The sequence below is a fragment of the Mytilus galloprovincialis genome, chromosome 13 (assembly GCF_965363235.1).
Source record: "Mytilus galloprovincialis chromosome 13, xbMytGall1.hap1.1, whole genome shotgun sequence".
Taxonomy (NCBI): Eukaryota; Metazoa; Mollusca; class Bivalvia; order Mytilida; family Mytilidae; genus Mytilus; species Mytilus galloprovincialis.
The window spans coordinates 67,016,224-67,034,522 of NC_134850.1; the positions used below are offsets into that span (position 1 = coordinate 67,016,224).

At 31.2% G+C, this 18,299-nt stretch overlaps 1 protein-coding gene across 4 annotated transcripts in view; it reads left to right on the forward strand.

The window, feature by feature from the left end:
- The window catches only part of LOC143057911 (calmodulin-binding transcription activator 2-like), a 96,100-nt gene extending 87,202 nt beyond the window's left edge, over nucleotides 1-8,898 (forward strand). For 3 of the 4 annotated variants that reach the window (XM_076231369.1, XM_076231371.1, XM_076231372.1), the window contains 4 exons: nucleotides 1,161-1,306; nucleotides 1,536-1,729; nucleotides 2,448-2,531; nucleotides 7,131-8,898. In XM_076231369.1, coding sequence (XP_076087484.1) covers nucleotides 1,161-1,306; nucleotides 1,536-1,729; nucleotides 2,448-2,531; nucleotides 7,131-7,239 — 533 coding nt within the window. In that variant the 3' untranslated portion in view covers nucleotides 7,240-8,898. Of the gene's footprint in view, nucleotides 1-1,160; nucleotides 1,307-1,535; nucleotides 1,730-2,447; nucleotides 2,532-4,255; nucleotides 4,278-7,130 lie in introns of all 4 variants that reach the window. The other variant, XM_076231370.1, reaches the window with a different exon arrangement.
- Nucleotides 8,899-18,299: the final 9,401 nt, after the last annotated feature.

An 18,299-nucleotide genomic window follows, 5' to 3' on the forward strand; every position in this document is an offset into this window, starting at 1 on the left:
AAAGAACATGCTGGCACTCTAAATTGATGCAAACAAAATTTTTATGTCATTATATTCAAATATTGCTTCCTTTTTTATTAAACAATCAATCTTTATATCAAAATATAGCTCATTTACTATGCGGGCTATATAGATTTACATAATAAATTGCTTATATGGTCAGTTTTGGCTGTTGCGAACAAATAATTATATATTACGAGTAAGTCTGATGTATGAAAACTACTGAATTTTGTTTACTATTCAATATTTTAAATAAAAAGAGGTCATGGCCGTCAGGCTGGTAAAATTTTTTCTGTCAATTGTATTATATGGTCAATTATGGCATAAAAATATAACTGAATTACTACTATATATAATAAGATAGTTGTTAAACAGTTAAAGGGTAAATATTGTCAGTTTTGGTTAATTTTACGAGTCAGTCTGTCTAAGATGAGAAAACTGTTTGATTTTGGTGAGGATTAAATTACATTTATTTGAATAAACATACTTAAACTATTATTTGCGAAGAACAAGAAATTTACTATAATTATTGTTCAATTAAATACAAATGTGTGATAACATTTTTAAATAACTGTAATCGTCAATATGTCAAGCGGAAATGACAAGTTGGTCAATTAATTTTGATGTTCCTTATCATTTCATATTTTATGTCAATGTATCCAGGTTACGATGATAATCTGCGTTAACGGGCGTTTACTACAAACAGTAAACGCGCGTTTACTTATTACGAAAATAGAAGACGCGCATTTTTCCACGTTAACGCGGAGGTAAACGGGAAAGTAAACGCCCGTTTACTCTTTACAAAATTAGAAGACGCGCCGTTTTTGCGTTAACGCGGAGGTAAACGCGAAAGTAAACGCCCGTTTACTTTTAATGTCTACTGCAATTTCGGAGTTAACGCACAGTTAACGCGGTGTTTACGTGAAGTGCACGCGAGTAAACGCCGCGTTAACTTTTTCGGCCCGTCTACATGTAATGCTTGGTCTGCACCCAACTGTAGGTGTTTAAAAAATGTCAAAAATCTTTCATCAGATGTACTTAAAATTTTAGGCAAAAATTAGCCCTTACCAGAAATTCTCCTTTAATTCTGTATTGTTTGGTTGCTGACGTTGATGTTTACCAAGACTCATTACTTTCATGTAGAACCTATTTCTTTTTAGATCAAGAACAACGCAAACTCTATGAGGCAGCTAAATGCATACAAAAAACTTACAGAAAATTCCGTAACAAACAACAAATGACTCAACAACAGAAAGAAATGGAGGCAGCTGTTCTTATACAGAAATATTACAGGCGATATAAACAGGTCAGTTAGTTCTTATACAGAAATATTACAGGCGATATAAACAGGTCAGTTAGTGGTCAGTTAGTTCTTATACAGAAATATTACAGGCGATATAAACAGGTTAGTTAGTTCTCTATGTATTGAAATATATAAAGTAATACAGAGGATAAAAAGATACAGCCCTTGAATGGTGTACAAGAACTACTATTTCCTGATTTAATTGTAAAAACATGGTCTTTTAATTTTGTAGTATGCGTATTATAAGAAAATGACCCAGGCAGCTGTATTGATACAAAGTCAGTTTAGAAGTTATTATGCTCAGAAACGGTTCAAGAAGAGTCGTGACGCAGCTGTTGTTATCCAAAATCAATACAGGACGTATAAAGAACATGAACGTCTAAAGAAGGGAGGCAACAAATCTGTCATCATACAACAAAGATACAGGTATAAACTATGATTGCCAGATAAGATAAATAAATTCTTGATAAATTCCAAATTTTTTAAATATGAATAAATAGAGATAAGTATAAGTCAAAGAGACAGCAACCTTATTACATTAAAAATTAATAGATAAAACCAGGCAATGGGGGACTACTTATTTTGACCTCTGACCTCTAACCTTTAAGCTTGTAGGCAATTTGTTTGTACTCCGATGATTTACTCAAATAATTATAAATACTAATTCATAAAGAGATTTTAACATTTTTGTTAGAAATGAAGTAGTTTTAAAAGATGCTAAAGCATGGTCAAATATGACCCAGTGAAATACAGAGTATTCATAAAAGTAACAAAGCGAAATATAAAGTTTTCTGTAACCAAAGTCTACTATAGGACTATTTGTGCAAATTGTTTTTCAGAATTTTAGAGTCTCCCATAATTTATTTTGGATAAATCACAGGTGCACGTTACTAAAGGGAAATTCATACTAGTGAGTTAAAAAAAACAAAATGATATTGCATTGACAAACAACATTATACAAAACACAACATATAAAACTTAAAACTAAGTTACAACAAACCCAACAAAAAACGGGGAGATCTAATGAGCTGCCAAACGGTAAGCAGATCCTGTTTTATATCTGGCACATTTGTGATAGATATTCAACATCAATTCTGTTAATTCAATACATTTTAAAATGTTCAGTTCCTTGTTTTTTTCACAGAAGCCATTACCAGAGGATACCTAAGCATGTAGGACGTAATTCTGATGGACAGATAGTACAGATTGTCCCAGAGGGCCCTGACAGGTAACAAATATTTATAAAGACAAACCTGAATATTATTTCACAAAAACATATTCATAAAACAGCATGCACCGAAACTTTTCTGAAACCTTGCCAGTTAGGCTTATGTTTGTCCATACTAGTTGTATTTAGTTTATAACTAGCTTCAACTAATTTTACTAAACTACAGTGATTAACAATTAAAAAAAAAAGGAAACTTAGAATGTATGTTTTTAGTTTTACTGTTTAATATGGCATGTATCTGTAACCTAATTACATGAATTGTAGGACAAAAAGCAATATTCTGATATAGAACATAACCAAAAACTAACATTTGCTTTTATTTCACAATATCTTTGAATTGAGTAATAAACTTGTATAAAAGGTTTGTTTATCATCTAGATATATTTTAGTCGTTTGATACTGTGCTTGATTTACCAGAAGACATTAACTACTTGAAGGCTTACAGATTTAACAATAAATGCATGTTTAGGCTCTGACATTGTTTACATTCTTTTATTTTTAAAAGACTGTTCCATTTAGAAATATATAGGTACCCAGGGAAGGCACTTTAAAATAAGTGACCTATAAAGGCAATTTTTAATTTCCTATCATTTTCTTCGTTCTTGACAGTCACAGCACAGATGACTTTTAAAGTGCCTTCCCTGGGTCCTATGTATGTTTTTTTGGAATATACTTTATTAAAATAGCATTCGTTGGAAAGTTAGTTTACCTCCACGGTGAATGTTTTTCATGTTTGAATTTGCCTCTTAATTTCAAAATTGATGAAGAATTATCATTCGGTTATTTACATTTATTCTAAAAAATACAAAAATATCTAGCTCATGGTTATATCTGCATGATTCACATCATAATGTCCAAACACAAGACAGTTTGTATGAAAAACTGTTAGATGCTGCATTACTAATACAATACATTTAACTAATACATAAAGAGAGTGGAAAATTGTCCATGTTAGGAGGGTATGTAAATTTGATGTCCAGTGTTGTTATCATCATTATGACGTACGTTTTTGTTGTTGTCACAGTAGAGTAGACTTTAACATCCAATATATTCTTAATATTCTTCAAAATATTATGAAAAATACACTGGAAATATTTTGTTATCATAATATTTTTTTCAAATATAATGATTTGAATTGGGCCACATGTATGATTCAAATGGATTTTTGACTCCTTCACTTGAGGTTGATGAGTTCATATAATATGAGGAATTCATAAGTCAGGTCAACTTATCTCATGGGTAAATCCCCCTTTAATGGGAAAATGGGTCAGTCCAATTGGAAGAAGTTTATTGCAATGTTAATAAATGCCAAAAAGGACAGCTGAAGCCTCCATCCATTGCAGGAATTTCTTGCTGTTTTGAAGACCCTTTTGTGGCTTGGGGCTGCTTTCTGTCCTTTGGTCGGGTTTATGTCTCTTTGACACATTCCCAATTTCCATTCTCAGTTTTTTTAAGTATAAGAAATACACATGTTCATGATGTTAGCAAACATAAAATTGCAGTACTGGAAAGTTTTTCTTCATTGTTGCAGTTAGAAATTGGAGGTATTCTCACACTGTTTTATTTTATACTTGAACATATCAGTATATATTTTTTATACACAATATACTCTTTATATTGGTGAAAATTACAGTATCTCTTTCATTTAGTATGTGTATCTATATATGTGTGTGTTTGTGTGTGTTATGTTGCATGTTTGTGAAATGTTGTTGTTTTATTTTCAGAATTATATAATGTGATTTGGAGGTACTAAATATCTATTCCACCTTTTTATCTATATATAGCGTGTGTGCTTACTTTTCTTATTCAGTACAGTTATCATGTCTACCTGTTCATTATATATTATTACTGGGCGTCTTACTGTGCAAAACTGTTATGGGTAGTTAGAAGTCTTTAAACACCCCCTAGTGGTAGTTAGAAGTCTTTAAACACCCCCTAGTGGTAGTTAGAAGTCTTTAAACACCCCCTAGTGGTAGTTAGAAGTCTTTAAACACCCCTAGTGGTAGTTAGAAGTCTTTAAACACCCCCTAGTGGTAGTTAGAAGTCTTTAAACACTCCCTAGCGGTAGTTAGAAGTCTTTAAACACCCCCTAGTGGTAGTTAGAAATCTTTAAACACCCCCTAGTGGTAGTTAGAAGTCTTTAAACACCCCCTAGTGGTAGTTAGAAGTCTTTAAACACCCCCTAGTGGTAGTTAGAAGTCTTTAAACACCCCCTAGTGGTAGTTAGAAGTCTTTAAACACCCCCTAGTGGTAGTTAGAAGTCTTTAAACACTCCCTAGCGGTAGTTAGAAGTCTTTAAACACCCCCTAGTGGTAGTTAGAAATCTTTAAACACCCCCTAGTGGTAGTTAGAAGTCTTTAAACACTCCCTAGCGGTAGTTAGAAGTCTTTAAACACTCCCTAGCGGTAGTTAGAAGTCTTTAAACACCCCCTAGTGGTAGTACTTTGCATCTTTTAATACTGTGGATTCCTCTTTATCCATAGAAAACTAAAATATGATGAATTTGTGGATAACAGTGAATGAGGAACTTAAATGTTTATAAAGTTGTATAGTCTAGTATGCAGAAGCTGTGAAAAACCAAGGAATCAAATGTCCACAAAAATGGATTTTTTTCTCATTCCACAAGAAAAAGGAAAATCAATGAATCCCCAGTATATAATGACAGGATTTATGATAAACTGTTCTGAATAAGAAGTTCCATTTAAATTATATTAATATAAAGCTTTCTATAGATTCTGCCTACAAGTCACTAGTGTGTTTTTTGCTGTTTTTTCATCATATGTGCTGTCACTTTGAGAAAAATACAAACAGTCACAGCTTTAGTATAATACTTACAGATATTTTTGTGAGAAAAAACCAAACTTATTTGAGTAAACCTGGATTGAGACCTGTCCTATTTTCTTAGTCCTGCTTTGTATGTTGCATTAAGATTTTATTTCATATCAAGGGAGACTACTCCTATTGTATCGGTACAACGTTACCCTAGCTCAAGCTTTATTATTTCCATGATTTTAGTTTTAAAATTAATATAAACTTGTTCGCAAATACATTAGATATTAAAATATACTTCTTTATTATTAGCTCACCTGACCTGAAAGGTCAAGTGAGCTTTTCTCATCACTTGGCGTCCGTCGTCCAGCGTCCTGCGTCCGTCGTCTGTAAACTTTTACAAAAATCTTCTACTGGACCAAATTTAACCAAACTTAGCCACAATCGTCCTTGGGATATCTAGTTTAAAAAATGTGTTCGATGACTTGGCCATCCAACCAAGCAGGCCACCATGGCTAAAAATAGAACACAGGGATAAAATGTATATTTTGGCTTATATCTTTGAAACCAAAGCATTTAGAGCAAATCTGACAGGGGTAAAATTGTTGATCAGGTCAAGATTTATCTGCCCTGAAATTCTCAGACGAATTAGACAACCTGTTGTTGGGTTGCTGCCCCTGAATTGGTAATTTTAAGGAAATTTTGCAGTTTTTAGTTATTACCTTGAATACTATTATAGATAGAGATAAACTGTAAACAGCAATAATGTTCAGCAAAGTAAGACCTACAAATAAGTCAACATGACCAAAATTGTCAGTCAACCCCTTAAGGTGTTATTGCCCTTTATAGTCAATTTTAATAACTTTTCGTCATTTTTGTAACTTTTCTAAAACTATGGGCCAAATTTAACCAAACTTGGCCACAATCATTACTAGGGTATCTATTTAAAAAAAAAAGTGCTTAATTACCCCGCCTACCAACCAAGATGGCTGACATCAGTAAATACAGTAACAGGTGAGCGACACAGGCTCTTGAGAGCCTCTAGTTTCAACATAGCATCTATCATTAAAGAAAATATGTCCATTACAAATCCAGGACTTTTTTGCTTCATTTGCCTCAGTTAATTATCAAAAAGTCCAGGAATAATTAATTTTGTTAATTAATCTGCACTAATGAAGTGACTTTTGAACAGGTAAATTTAGTGCACTCATAATGTGTTTTGTCACTCAAACTTGGATTTTTTGGGCAAATGTAGGATTAATTCACTCAAACGTAACGTGTGGTGGATAACAACACAGAGATGTCAGTATATATGCAGGAAATTGCCAGAGTATATAAATGATGTTTTTTTACCCCATCAGTAGGTCTGACAAGTTGTACAAATTTTGATACACAACACTTTAAATTTGTCAAGGAGTAAAGTGGCATAATCTATATATGCAATACTAGATATCAGATATATAAACTTAGTGTAAAATGTGAATATAAAACTATATGTTATACTAGTAAGCTCTTATTGAATATAGAATTTAATTAGATTACCAAAATTTTGAAACAGGTTTTCTTTTCAGGTAATAGGATATTGATTTTTGAATAATGTATTTTTATTAAATTGTGTGAATTTGCTTGTCATCTTTTGAAGATAACCACATAGGTCAAATTATAAATTATTTAAAGTAAAACTTGTGAGTAAAAGGGAGTTGTAACAGCATTGATGATTAATATTAGAATTGATATATTGTTTCATTATTTTTTTTTAGTTCCTTACATATTTTTTATTTTCTTGTGTTCATTCTTTATTAAGAAAACTTTTTTTTTTTATCTTTTCAGCACACAAGCAGACCAAAGCAACTCACCAGACAACATATTACAGCTAACAGACGATAGCATAACAGCTCCATCTAGTGATGAGAAATCAAGGGAGAGTAGTAATAATTGACACAGAATATTTACGAACAAAGATAACCAACCAGATAATGAACAAAGAATAAGACATGAACTATTGAATGGTTAAGGATTTTTAAATTTTATACTTGTAGTGCTATGTGTTCAGGTTTTTCCCTTATAATACATAATTATTGTATTTTTTCAAATTAACACAGAATTATTTTACTTTCTGTATGTAATATGATAGACCACATGAAAAGAAGTTTTGGTTTAAACAAACTTTTGATGGCTGCATGTTAATTTTGCCTTAATTACTATAGGATATATTCCTTTACTATAGAATACCATAGCATGTGTTACCTAGTATTTAATGAATATATTATATAAATACACACATTTTTGTTTAAACTGAGTTGTAAAATGTGTAATATCATTATTCTCTACCTCTTTTTCTAAATGACAGCTATTAGAATAAAATAGATTTAGGAAAGTAGAGTATGATTGGACTATTAAAAAGTCCACAAGTGACATACTTTAGAGTAATTTTGTAAACATCAAATGGGAAAGCAAACATACATGATCTATAACCCATATCCAAAGATAAACTATCCATTCCTACATTCATTTTAATGGATCAGCCCTGGCATGTTCTAACTGTTGATATCATTGACTAATGACAGATAAGATTTCACCATGACAAAGAGAGAGAGAGAGAGTGCTTTCAAGTTTTGGCACAAATATTTAGAACATTACAAATATACATAGTCTTTGTCAATATTAATTCTTGTGATATAATAATATTGTAAAAATGAAATCACCATTTATACTCTGGTTCCCTTCACCAATTAAATATGACCTCTGGGTTTAGTCGAGGTCACTGCACGTTTTGTATTTAACAGCAACATACTCGAGAACAACATTTGTTAGTGTTAATTTCTTAGAAATTCTCTAGTTGGTGTAGAAAATGATGGAAATGGATTGAATGTAATGAAAAAAATAATTTAGTAATACAAAAAGAATGATGATTGATTCAGTATTAGGTCTTGAAAAGAAAATTATTGTTCTAGAGACAATGCATGTTATTTATTGTTTGAAATATATGGTGATTCAGCGAATACTGTAGCCTATATATAGCTAAGAACAAAATGGAGAATTTTGTAGATTTCCCTGTAAATAACCTGTTAAGTTTAAATATTTTTAGTGTTACCTCCCTTGTTAGTCAATATAAACAGTTTGGAGCTCACTAAACAAATATAGCATCAGTCCGGTTTTATTATTTAATTAATTTTTAGAAGAGTTAAATTGAAATGTAGTTTTATGAAGAACAAGAAAAAATCTAGAACTTGAGAGGAAAACCCTCGAAAAGAGTTAATTTATATAAGATAGCTTTATAATTAAGATTAAGAAGATTTAAGATATCAAAACACTAAATAGAAAAAAAGCCAGTCTCAAGTTATTTTAAACTTGTCTTTTTTAAAGTAATTGCATAATAAAAAAATCTATATTCAGATTGGGTTCCTGAAAATAAAGTTAAATTTGTTGTGTGAGCTCTTTACTTGGAAGTTGTATATTTCTGATTAATATATTGTTCCTCCTATTTATAACTTTCCCACTATTGATTGTTATTGTTTTTTTTCTTGTTGTTAAATTTAGAAGATCTAATTGTAAATGGCATAAATGTTAAATTATGAGGTGTGTAAATATTTAAATTTTTATGCCCCATTTATGGGCATTATGTTTTCTGGTCTGTGCGTCCGTTCGTCCGTTCGTTCGTCCGTTCGTTCGTCCGTTCGTTCGTCCGTCTGTCCCGCTTCAGGTTAAAGTTTTTGGTCAAGGTTGTTTTTGATGAAGTTGAAGTCCAATCAACTTGAAACTTAGTATACATGTGCCCTATGATATGATCTTTCTAATTTAAATGCCAAATTAGAGTTTTGACCCCAATTTTACGGTTCACTGATAGAAAATGATAGTGCAAATTTCAGGTTAAAGTTTTTGGCTTCAGGTTAAAGTTTTTGGTCAAGGTAGTTTTTGATGAAGTTGAAGTCCAATCAACTTGAAACTTAGTATACATGTGCCCTATGATATGATCTTTCTAATTTAAATGCCAAATTAGAGTTTTGACCCCAATTTTACGGTTCACTGATAGAAAATGATAGTGCAAATTTCAGGTTAAAGTTTTTGGCTTCAGGTTAAAGTTTTTGGTCAAGGTAGTTTTTGATGAAGTTGAAGTCCAATCAACTTGAAACTTAGTATACATGTGCCCTATGATATGATCTTTCTAATTTAAATGCCAAATTAGAGTTTTGACCCCAATTTTACGGTTCACTGAACATAGAAAATGATAGTGCAAATTTCAGGTTAAAGTTTTTGGCTTCAGGTTAAAGTTTTTGGTCAAGGTAGTTTTTGATGAAGTTGAAGTCCAATCAACTTGAAACTTAGTATACATGTGCCCTATGATATGATCTTTCTAATTTAAATGCCAAATTAGAGTTTTGACCCCAATTTTACGGTTCACTGAACATATAAAATGATAGTGCAAATTTCAGGTTATAGTTTTTGGTCAAGGTAGTTTTTGATGAAGTTGAAGTCCAATCAACTTGAAACTTAGTATACATGTGCCCTATGATATGATCTTTCTAATTTAAATGCCAAATTAGAGTTTTGACCCCAATTTTACGGTTCACTGAACATAGAAAATGACAGTGCAAATTTCAGGTTAAAGTTTTTGGTCAAGGTAGTTTTTGATAAAGTAGAAGTCCAATCAACTTGAAACTTAGTATACATGTTCCCTTTGATAAGATCATTCTAATTTTAATGCCAAATTAGAGAATTTATTCCAATTTCACAGTCCTTTAAACATAGAAAATGATAGTGTGAGTGGGGCATCCGTGTACTGTGGACACATTCTTGTTTGTATTAATTTTTTCTATGTGTTACATAAATTATCATATGTATTTATTGTCTCAAATGGTAAAATATCTTTGTAATCGCTCATACTTGTAACAACTTTGTTTGTCTCCCCTATGTCTGAGTTGATGAAACACGACTTAGGCATGCTGTTTCTGGCATCAGCAGCATCTGAAATTGTTAAGTTGAGACATCTTTATGTTATCTACAGCAAAATAATTGTTTTACTAAATGTGACCATAAAAAAGGATCCATCAATGACCTTTTCTTTGACCTTTTCCATGACAAACACGACTTGTTAGAGGATGGCCTTTTGTAAGCATTGATAGGAGTCATATCAACTTATACATACATTGTATGATTTGTTAACACATTTTAATATCTTATATGTTTCAAACTTGTGGACCAATTTTTGTCAGAATAAGATAAATTCATCTTGTCTTGCAAACTGAAAATATTGGCATGTATTTACAGTGACTTGACTGTTAGTGTTGCTCTCCACCAATTGCAACTCATTCAAAATTTTGACCAAATTGCAATTTGTTTTATAAAATCAAATTGTTCAACTGGTCAGAAATTTGAACCAACTGCTGTAGAAGTCACAGCCAAGTCACGAAAGTGCAAGGTGATAAAATAAAACATACTTACAATCCTATAAGACTTTAACTCCACTTTAATGATGTTGTGACAAAATTAGTTTATCAGTTTGTATAGTTATATTATATTCATTTCCATGCTGAAGGGGAACTGTTTATTTTGAATTGCTATTAAATTGTCCAAACTAAGCTTTCATATAGTTTTTCTTTCTAAAAGTATTCTATATTTATAAGAATCAGACATTATGTGAATTAAAACATTTCATATTCAGTAAAATATGTGTAAAATTGCAATATATGTTTGTAGGAAGTTTCCATGGGGGAGATAATAACTTTTCTTCAAAAAGTCTTTATTCAAAGGAATATAATATTTTAGGTTATCTCCCCTGAAAACTTATCAATAGCATATTGTTATTTCACACATATTGTACTGAATATATGATGTTTTATTTAAAATGATATCTGATTCTTATAAATATAGAATACTTTTAGAAAGAAAAACTATATGAAAGCTTAGTTTGGACAATTTTATAGCAATTCAAAATAAACAGTTCCTCTTCAGCATGGAAATGACTATAATATAACTATACAAACTGATAAACTAATTTTGTCACAACATCATAAAAGTGGAGTTAAAGTCTTATAGGATTGTAAGTATATTTTATTTTATCAGCTTGCACTTTCACATTTTGACTGAACAATTTGTTCAATATTCTGACCAGTTGAACAATTTGGTTTAATAAATACATTTGGTGTATTTACTGTCTTCTGATTGGCTAAAAGAATTGGCTTTATTTTCAATGTTATCAATTTTTATGGAGACACGCCCACTCTAACGTTGTGTATTCATACGCAAACATCTGTGTACGTTGTTATTGGTATTAATATATATCTTTGAGCATTATTTTTGATAGAAATTTATTTATAATGAATGGCAATAATTTATTTTGAATTTATTGAACCATAAAATAAATTTTTGACTGTTCACATTTAACATAATCCGCTTCGCGGATTATTCAATGTGAAGAGTCAAAAATTAATTTTATGGTTCAATAAATTCAAAATAAATAAAAGCCATTCATTAAATAAAACAAATTGCAATTTGGTCAAAACTTTGAATGAGTTGCAATTGGTGGAGAGCAACACTAACAGTCAAGTCACTGTAATAGGACTTAAAGTTTGCATTTTTTCTAAATAATGACACTGGTTAAAATTTACTGCAAGATGTTTTTCCCAATTTATTTGACAATGTTTTTTATGCCCCATTTATGGGCATTATGTTTTCTGGTCTGCGTCCGTCTTTTCGTCAGTCTGTTTGTCCGTCCGTCTGTCCTGTTTCAGGTTAAAGATTTTGGTCGAGGTAGTTTTTGATGAACTTGAAGTCCAATCAACTTGAAACTTAGCAAACATGTTCCCTATGATATGATCTTTCTAATTTTAATGCCAAGTTAGAGATTTTATCCCATTTTCACGGTCCACTAAACATAGAAAATGATAGTGTGGATGGGGCATCTGTGTACTTGGGACACATTCTTGTTTAATATGAAATGACAGCTATATATTTAATAAGCTCAATTGTAACAAAATAAGGGATTGGAAAATATAAGTGGTCTTTCACAAGTTTGTTACAAAAGACAGAATCAATGCAAGAATACACTAATACAAGTGATCAGCAATAATTGAAATTGTGTCTTTTTCAGTTTTGTTGTCGTGTTGATGGCTATTGTTATTTGTACTTAAAGATAGTTCAGTATTTTATACATTTCTCTGTGTTTTTTTTGTGTATGTTTCATATTTTTATGACTTTATTAAGAAATAATTTGAAGGAAAAGAAAACAGATTTTTGAAGACAATTGCAGTTGACTGAAATTATTACTTTTACAATGGTGGTATGCCTGATTCCATATAATACAGTCTTTTTGACCGAATTCCTCAGGTTTTTGGATTAATTGAGATGGAAAGGAGACAAACAAATTTCAGAGGTTATTTTGTAAGATAAACACACTGTAGTTTAAAGTAAACTTACTTATCTCTATTCTAATATATAAATTTTGCTTTGAATTTTTGTTTTTTGATAATTTTTCTTATCAGAATACTTGAGTGATATGATTTTTTTTTGTTGAGTAGAAAGAAAATGCATGACGTCTTATACCTAGGTCTACGACATTACACAGATTGTCAATGGTTTATCAAACTTGAGGATGTTTCTCACCCTTCAGTGAGATTAACATATTGTAGCTAAGTAACATCCTATTGTCTAGAAAAACCAGGGATAATCTATAAGAGGTACCATTGAAGACTACATTTTGACATCTTTTATACTTTATTTTGTTTTGTTGGGTTGCTGTTGGATTGACGTTTACCTAATGGGATGGTGCTATTATAAGGAACTCTGAATGCACCATGTTATATTGAAGCAAGAAGTTTCATATCAGGAATCTGAGGATATCAAATGGTCACATGACCCAACTGTGAGGAAATGTATGGTTACATGACTCAACCTGTGAGGAACAATGGTCACATGACCCCAACTGTCAGGAACTGTATGGTCACATGACTCCAACTGTCATAAACTGTATAGTCACATGACTCCAACTGTCAGAAACTGTATGGTCACATGACTCCATATGTCAGAAACTGAATAGTCACATGACCCAACTGTCAGAAACTGAATAGTCACATGACCTTACTGTCAGAAATAGCAAATACTTTGATTTTTTTTCCTTAGTGATAAATGAACAAAATTAAGTGGTCACAAGATTAATTTCTTTGAAAATGTATATTCTTTAACCCTTTCCTCCATGGAAATATTTTTTTTACATACTTGATTTGTATAGGATTTTTTCAATAAAAAAAAAATCATCAGACTTAAAGTATTAATGCATTGCTAAAACAAATATTTCATGAGTGAATTTCCAATCAGATATTCTTATGAATATCCTTTTTATATTAGATACAATTTTTTTAAAGTCTGATAAAGTTTTTTCATAGGCAATACCTTTCAACTGAGGCACTACATAGGCGTCAAATGGCATCATTATGGAGTTAAGGGGTGGCGTCATTATGGAGGAAAGGGTTAATATTAATTATTTATTATAAATTGGACAAATTATTGGGATCTTTTTTATTTATCCTTTGTTGTACTCTGTTTTGTAAGCATTGATCTGAGGAACAATTAGTCTTGGTATAAAGATACAAGTGATAACTTATTATACTACATATAATTATATATTTAAAAAAAAAAAGTAAGTTTATACATTTTATAGGCAGCAAAACATAACTGGAGGAATTTTTTTTTTTTTAAATTATTGTTTATTCATAAATATATTTTTTTTAGCAACTCAAATCTGTTTATTTGTGACTCCCCTAATGCTGAGAACTCGTTTATACAAGGGTGGTAAACTTAAATTATTATAACAGTAAGAGTTGATGCCCTCCTCTTTTTTTTTTAGATTCAACTAATAAGCATGAGAAACGTATAAATTAAGTAGAAAAAAAACAAACTTATATATATACATATAAATATAAGAAAATTATTAAAAGATAATAACGGTTTCAATGCATCACTTTTTTACTAGTACTTTCACTGCTTCCGCAGATCTTCAGGTAATGTGACTTGTATATAAATAAAACAATTGATTGACGTTAACAATAGTATGACGTTAACAAATACAAGGGAGACATATAAATATATATATATATATAAATTAAAAAAAGGGTACAACATCACCATTAAATAACTATAAAATGAACAAATACAAAATATTTTGGATAACAAATATCCTTCTTCGGTAATAGCACGATTTCAAATGAATCATGTCAATATATTCAAATTGAGAAACTATCAAAATCTTGAAAGTTTATACAATTTAAGGACACCACAGGCGCTGGTACAATTTTAAAATTTCCAAACACGGCGCAAAGATTAAAAAGATATGCCATATAAAAATAGTTATTTGCGATGAGAACATCACCCTGCAAGATTAATCGTTGACTATTTATTCAGTCATTTATATATATATATATATACATATATATTGTACATTAAGAATCTTTCAAAATTCAAAAGAACATATTTATTTTTTACAGCTCAATGATTTGGTCACTTACTTTGTTATACAAAACTTAGTAAAAATTACAATTTCTTTCCTCAGATCAATGTGATTGTATTGTGATATTTTTCGTATACTTTTCCTATATTTATTGCAGCTTTTTGCATTTTGTTGATTATTTTTTGTATATTTTTTATATTTATTGATAATAGCCTTAATCATGCTTCAGTTTAACATTACACAATAAACTGCCTCCATCATCTGTTAATATGACGTTTCTTTTTATTTTTGCCTCCATGGCGACTTGTTGCATAGAAAAAAGAAATATTGGGCATCAAACTGTCTAATTGGTCTAGATTTTCATGTGTCTCAAGATCTTTTCTGGATTTGCCTTCATCAGGAATGCTCAAAGCCAAAAAATTGGAAAGCCAAGGAGGTATGAGGACTGAAAATGTTGGAAGAGCTATAAACCAAAAAGGACTTTAAAAAAAATATAGCCAAATCCATCTTAGGAAAAATTTTTCTGAGGGAGTAAAAACCTCAATTTCAGTATAATTTCAAAATTTTATATATAAACAGGCAAACTTTAGATAGTTTTACAAATCATGTCGGTACCGATGTACTGACTACTGAGCTAATGATCAGTCAGGGGACTTACTGAAATAAGTGATTTTTAAATCACTTATTTGAGTAGCAAATTCGAGGTTTTGTCACAAATTGGGATTTTGTAGTTTTTTCAAAATTTTAAACACATATGTTTAAATAATATCTTGTAATTAGTAAAATGAAAAAATATGAATTTTTTGCTTCTTTTAAGTAGCAAGGTTTATGCCTTTGATGCTATCATTTAGCTGAAAATTCTATTTTAGTTGAAAAAATGCTATAATAATGGCTTTACATAATGAACTGATACTTTCTTAAAAGATTTTTCACAGCAGTGGGAGTATTTTTCCTGTGAAGTTCAAGGTTTCATCTTTCAGATTATGTAATAAAATTCTACTGTTCGCAATACAAATTTCACTGTTCGGGGGTGTTGAAATTAGTGGGGGTTATTAAAAGAATGATACTTGAAGAAGTGATTTTTGGGAAGGAAATTGAGGTCTGATACTTAAACAAGTGATTTTTATGTCATTATCCTAGATTCAGTACAAGGTCATCACCTGAAATGACCTGGTCATCCTAGACAACACAGATGTTGGTTCTGATAAGTTAAGATACATAATTAGTCCCTGGATCATTAGTATTCTATATTTAAAGCTACTATAAAATTAAATCACTTCTAGTGATTTATTTGTACTACTTAAATAGGTGATTATTAAAGAAAGACAACTCTAACTTCCAACCTTTATAGAAATAATGTTACTTGAATCAGTGATTTAGAAAATCACTTGTTTAGGTAAGTCCCCTGACTGATGATACCCCCCGGGTTGATAGTCCACCAGTCAGTTTGACAAATCAGTTCTTGTCACTTCATTTCCTCATGCTTGAAGGTATTGATTTGATATTTGGTGTATTTTTTTATCATTTCTTATTTGTAGCTTCAATTTTTAAAACGTGTTGAAGAATATTTTATAATGCCCGCAGTTGCTGCAATTAACACATCATTTAACTTAAAGTAAACTATCCTTCACTCTCATACTGGAATAAAACCAAAATAAAATGATGTTGCAATGGTATTCCTTCTCTGTTTTTACTTTTAATAGTAGAATGCAAAATCAAAATTTAAATGACAAACTTTAATGTGTAGACCATTAAAAACCCTCAGTCAGTTGGCCCTGATTGAAGGAGAGAGGTCAAATAATCTCCATGAGAATGAGATATTCTCAAGTGAAAACAACCAAATACCATATATCATTGAGTTACCATTATAATTTAGTGGTTTCTCCAATTGACTTAAGGTGGTACCTTACACTACAGGGAGATAACTCTGTAAAATCAGCTAAACTTTTTAATTACGTTGTGTTGTGAAGGCAATATTTAGCTTCTCAATGATCAAATTCCTGTTTGTCAAACTGCTTTATCTGATAAAACGTTTGGTTCAAAAGTTTTGAAACTTTCATATTTTTGTCAAAGGGTCAAAGTAAATACGATGTCAAAATTTCATGAAAATTAAACGAGCCAAATAGCTAGAAACAATATAGTGAGGTTTTGCCTCCAAGAATTGGGATGATTTAAAATAGCTAGAAACAATATAGTGAGGTTTTTCCAAGAAATGAGATGAATTAACATGATACATGTTTACAAATGAGCAGAATTTCAACCAAACAGAAACTTAGTTACTGACAACTAGAGGCTCTCAAGAGCCTGTGTCGCTCACCTGTTACTGTATTTACTGATGTCGGCCATCATGGTTGGTAGGCGAGGTCATTAGACACTTTTTCAAAATAGATACTCTAGTAATGATTGTGGCCTAGTTTGGTTAAATTTGGCCCATAGTTTTAGAAAAGAAGATTTTTGTACAAGTTACAAAAATGACGCAAAGTTGTTCAATATTGACTATAAAGGACAATAACTCCTTAAGGGGTTCTCTGACAATTTTGGTCATGTTTGACTTATTTGTAGATCTTACTTTGCTGAACATTATTGCTGTTTAAAGTTTATCTCTATCTATTAAAGTATTCAAGATAATAACCAAAAACTGCCAAATTTCCTTAAAATTACCAATTCAGCGGCAACAACCCAACAACAGGTTGTTCCAATTGTCTGAAAATTTCAGGGTAGATAGATCTTGACCTGATCAACAATTTTACCCAATGTCAGATTTGCTCTAAATGCTTTGGTTTTGAAGATAAGAGCCAAATCTACATTTTACCCCTGTGTTCTACTTTTAGCCATGGCGGCCATCTTGGTTTGATGGCCAGGTCATCGGACACATTTTTCAAACCAGATACCCCAAGGATGATTGTGGCTAAGTTAGTTTAAATTTGGCCCAGTAGTTTCAGAGGAGAAGATTTTTGTACAAGTTACAAAAAAATGACGAAAAAGTTGTTAAAATTGACTATAAAGGGCAATAACTCCTTAAGGGGTTGACTGACAATTTTAGTCATGTTGATTTATTTGTAGTTCTTATTTTGTTGAACATTATTGCTGTTTACAGTTTATCTCTATCTATAATAGTATTCAAGATAATAACCAAAAACTGCCAAATTTCCTTAAAATTACCAATTCAGGGGCAGCAACCCAAGAACAGGTTGTCCGATTTGTCTGAAAATTTCAGGGCAGATAGATCTTGACCTGATCAACTTTACCCCATGTCAGATTTGCTCTAAATGCTTTGGTTTTAAAGATAGAAGCCAAAATATACATTTTACCCCTGTATTCTATTTTTAGCCATGGTGGCCATCTTGGTTTGATGGCCAGGTCATCGGACACATTTTTTAAACTAGATACCCCAAGGATGATTGAGGCCAAGTTTGCTTAAATTTGGCCCAGTAATTTCAGGGGAGAAGATTTTTGAAAAAGTTTACGGACGCCGGACGCCAAGTGATGAGAAAAGCTCACTTGACCTTTCATGTCAGGTAAGCTAAAAATGGAATGAATCACAAGAAAACTCAATA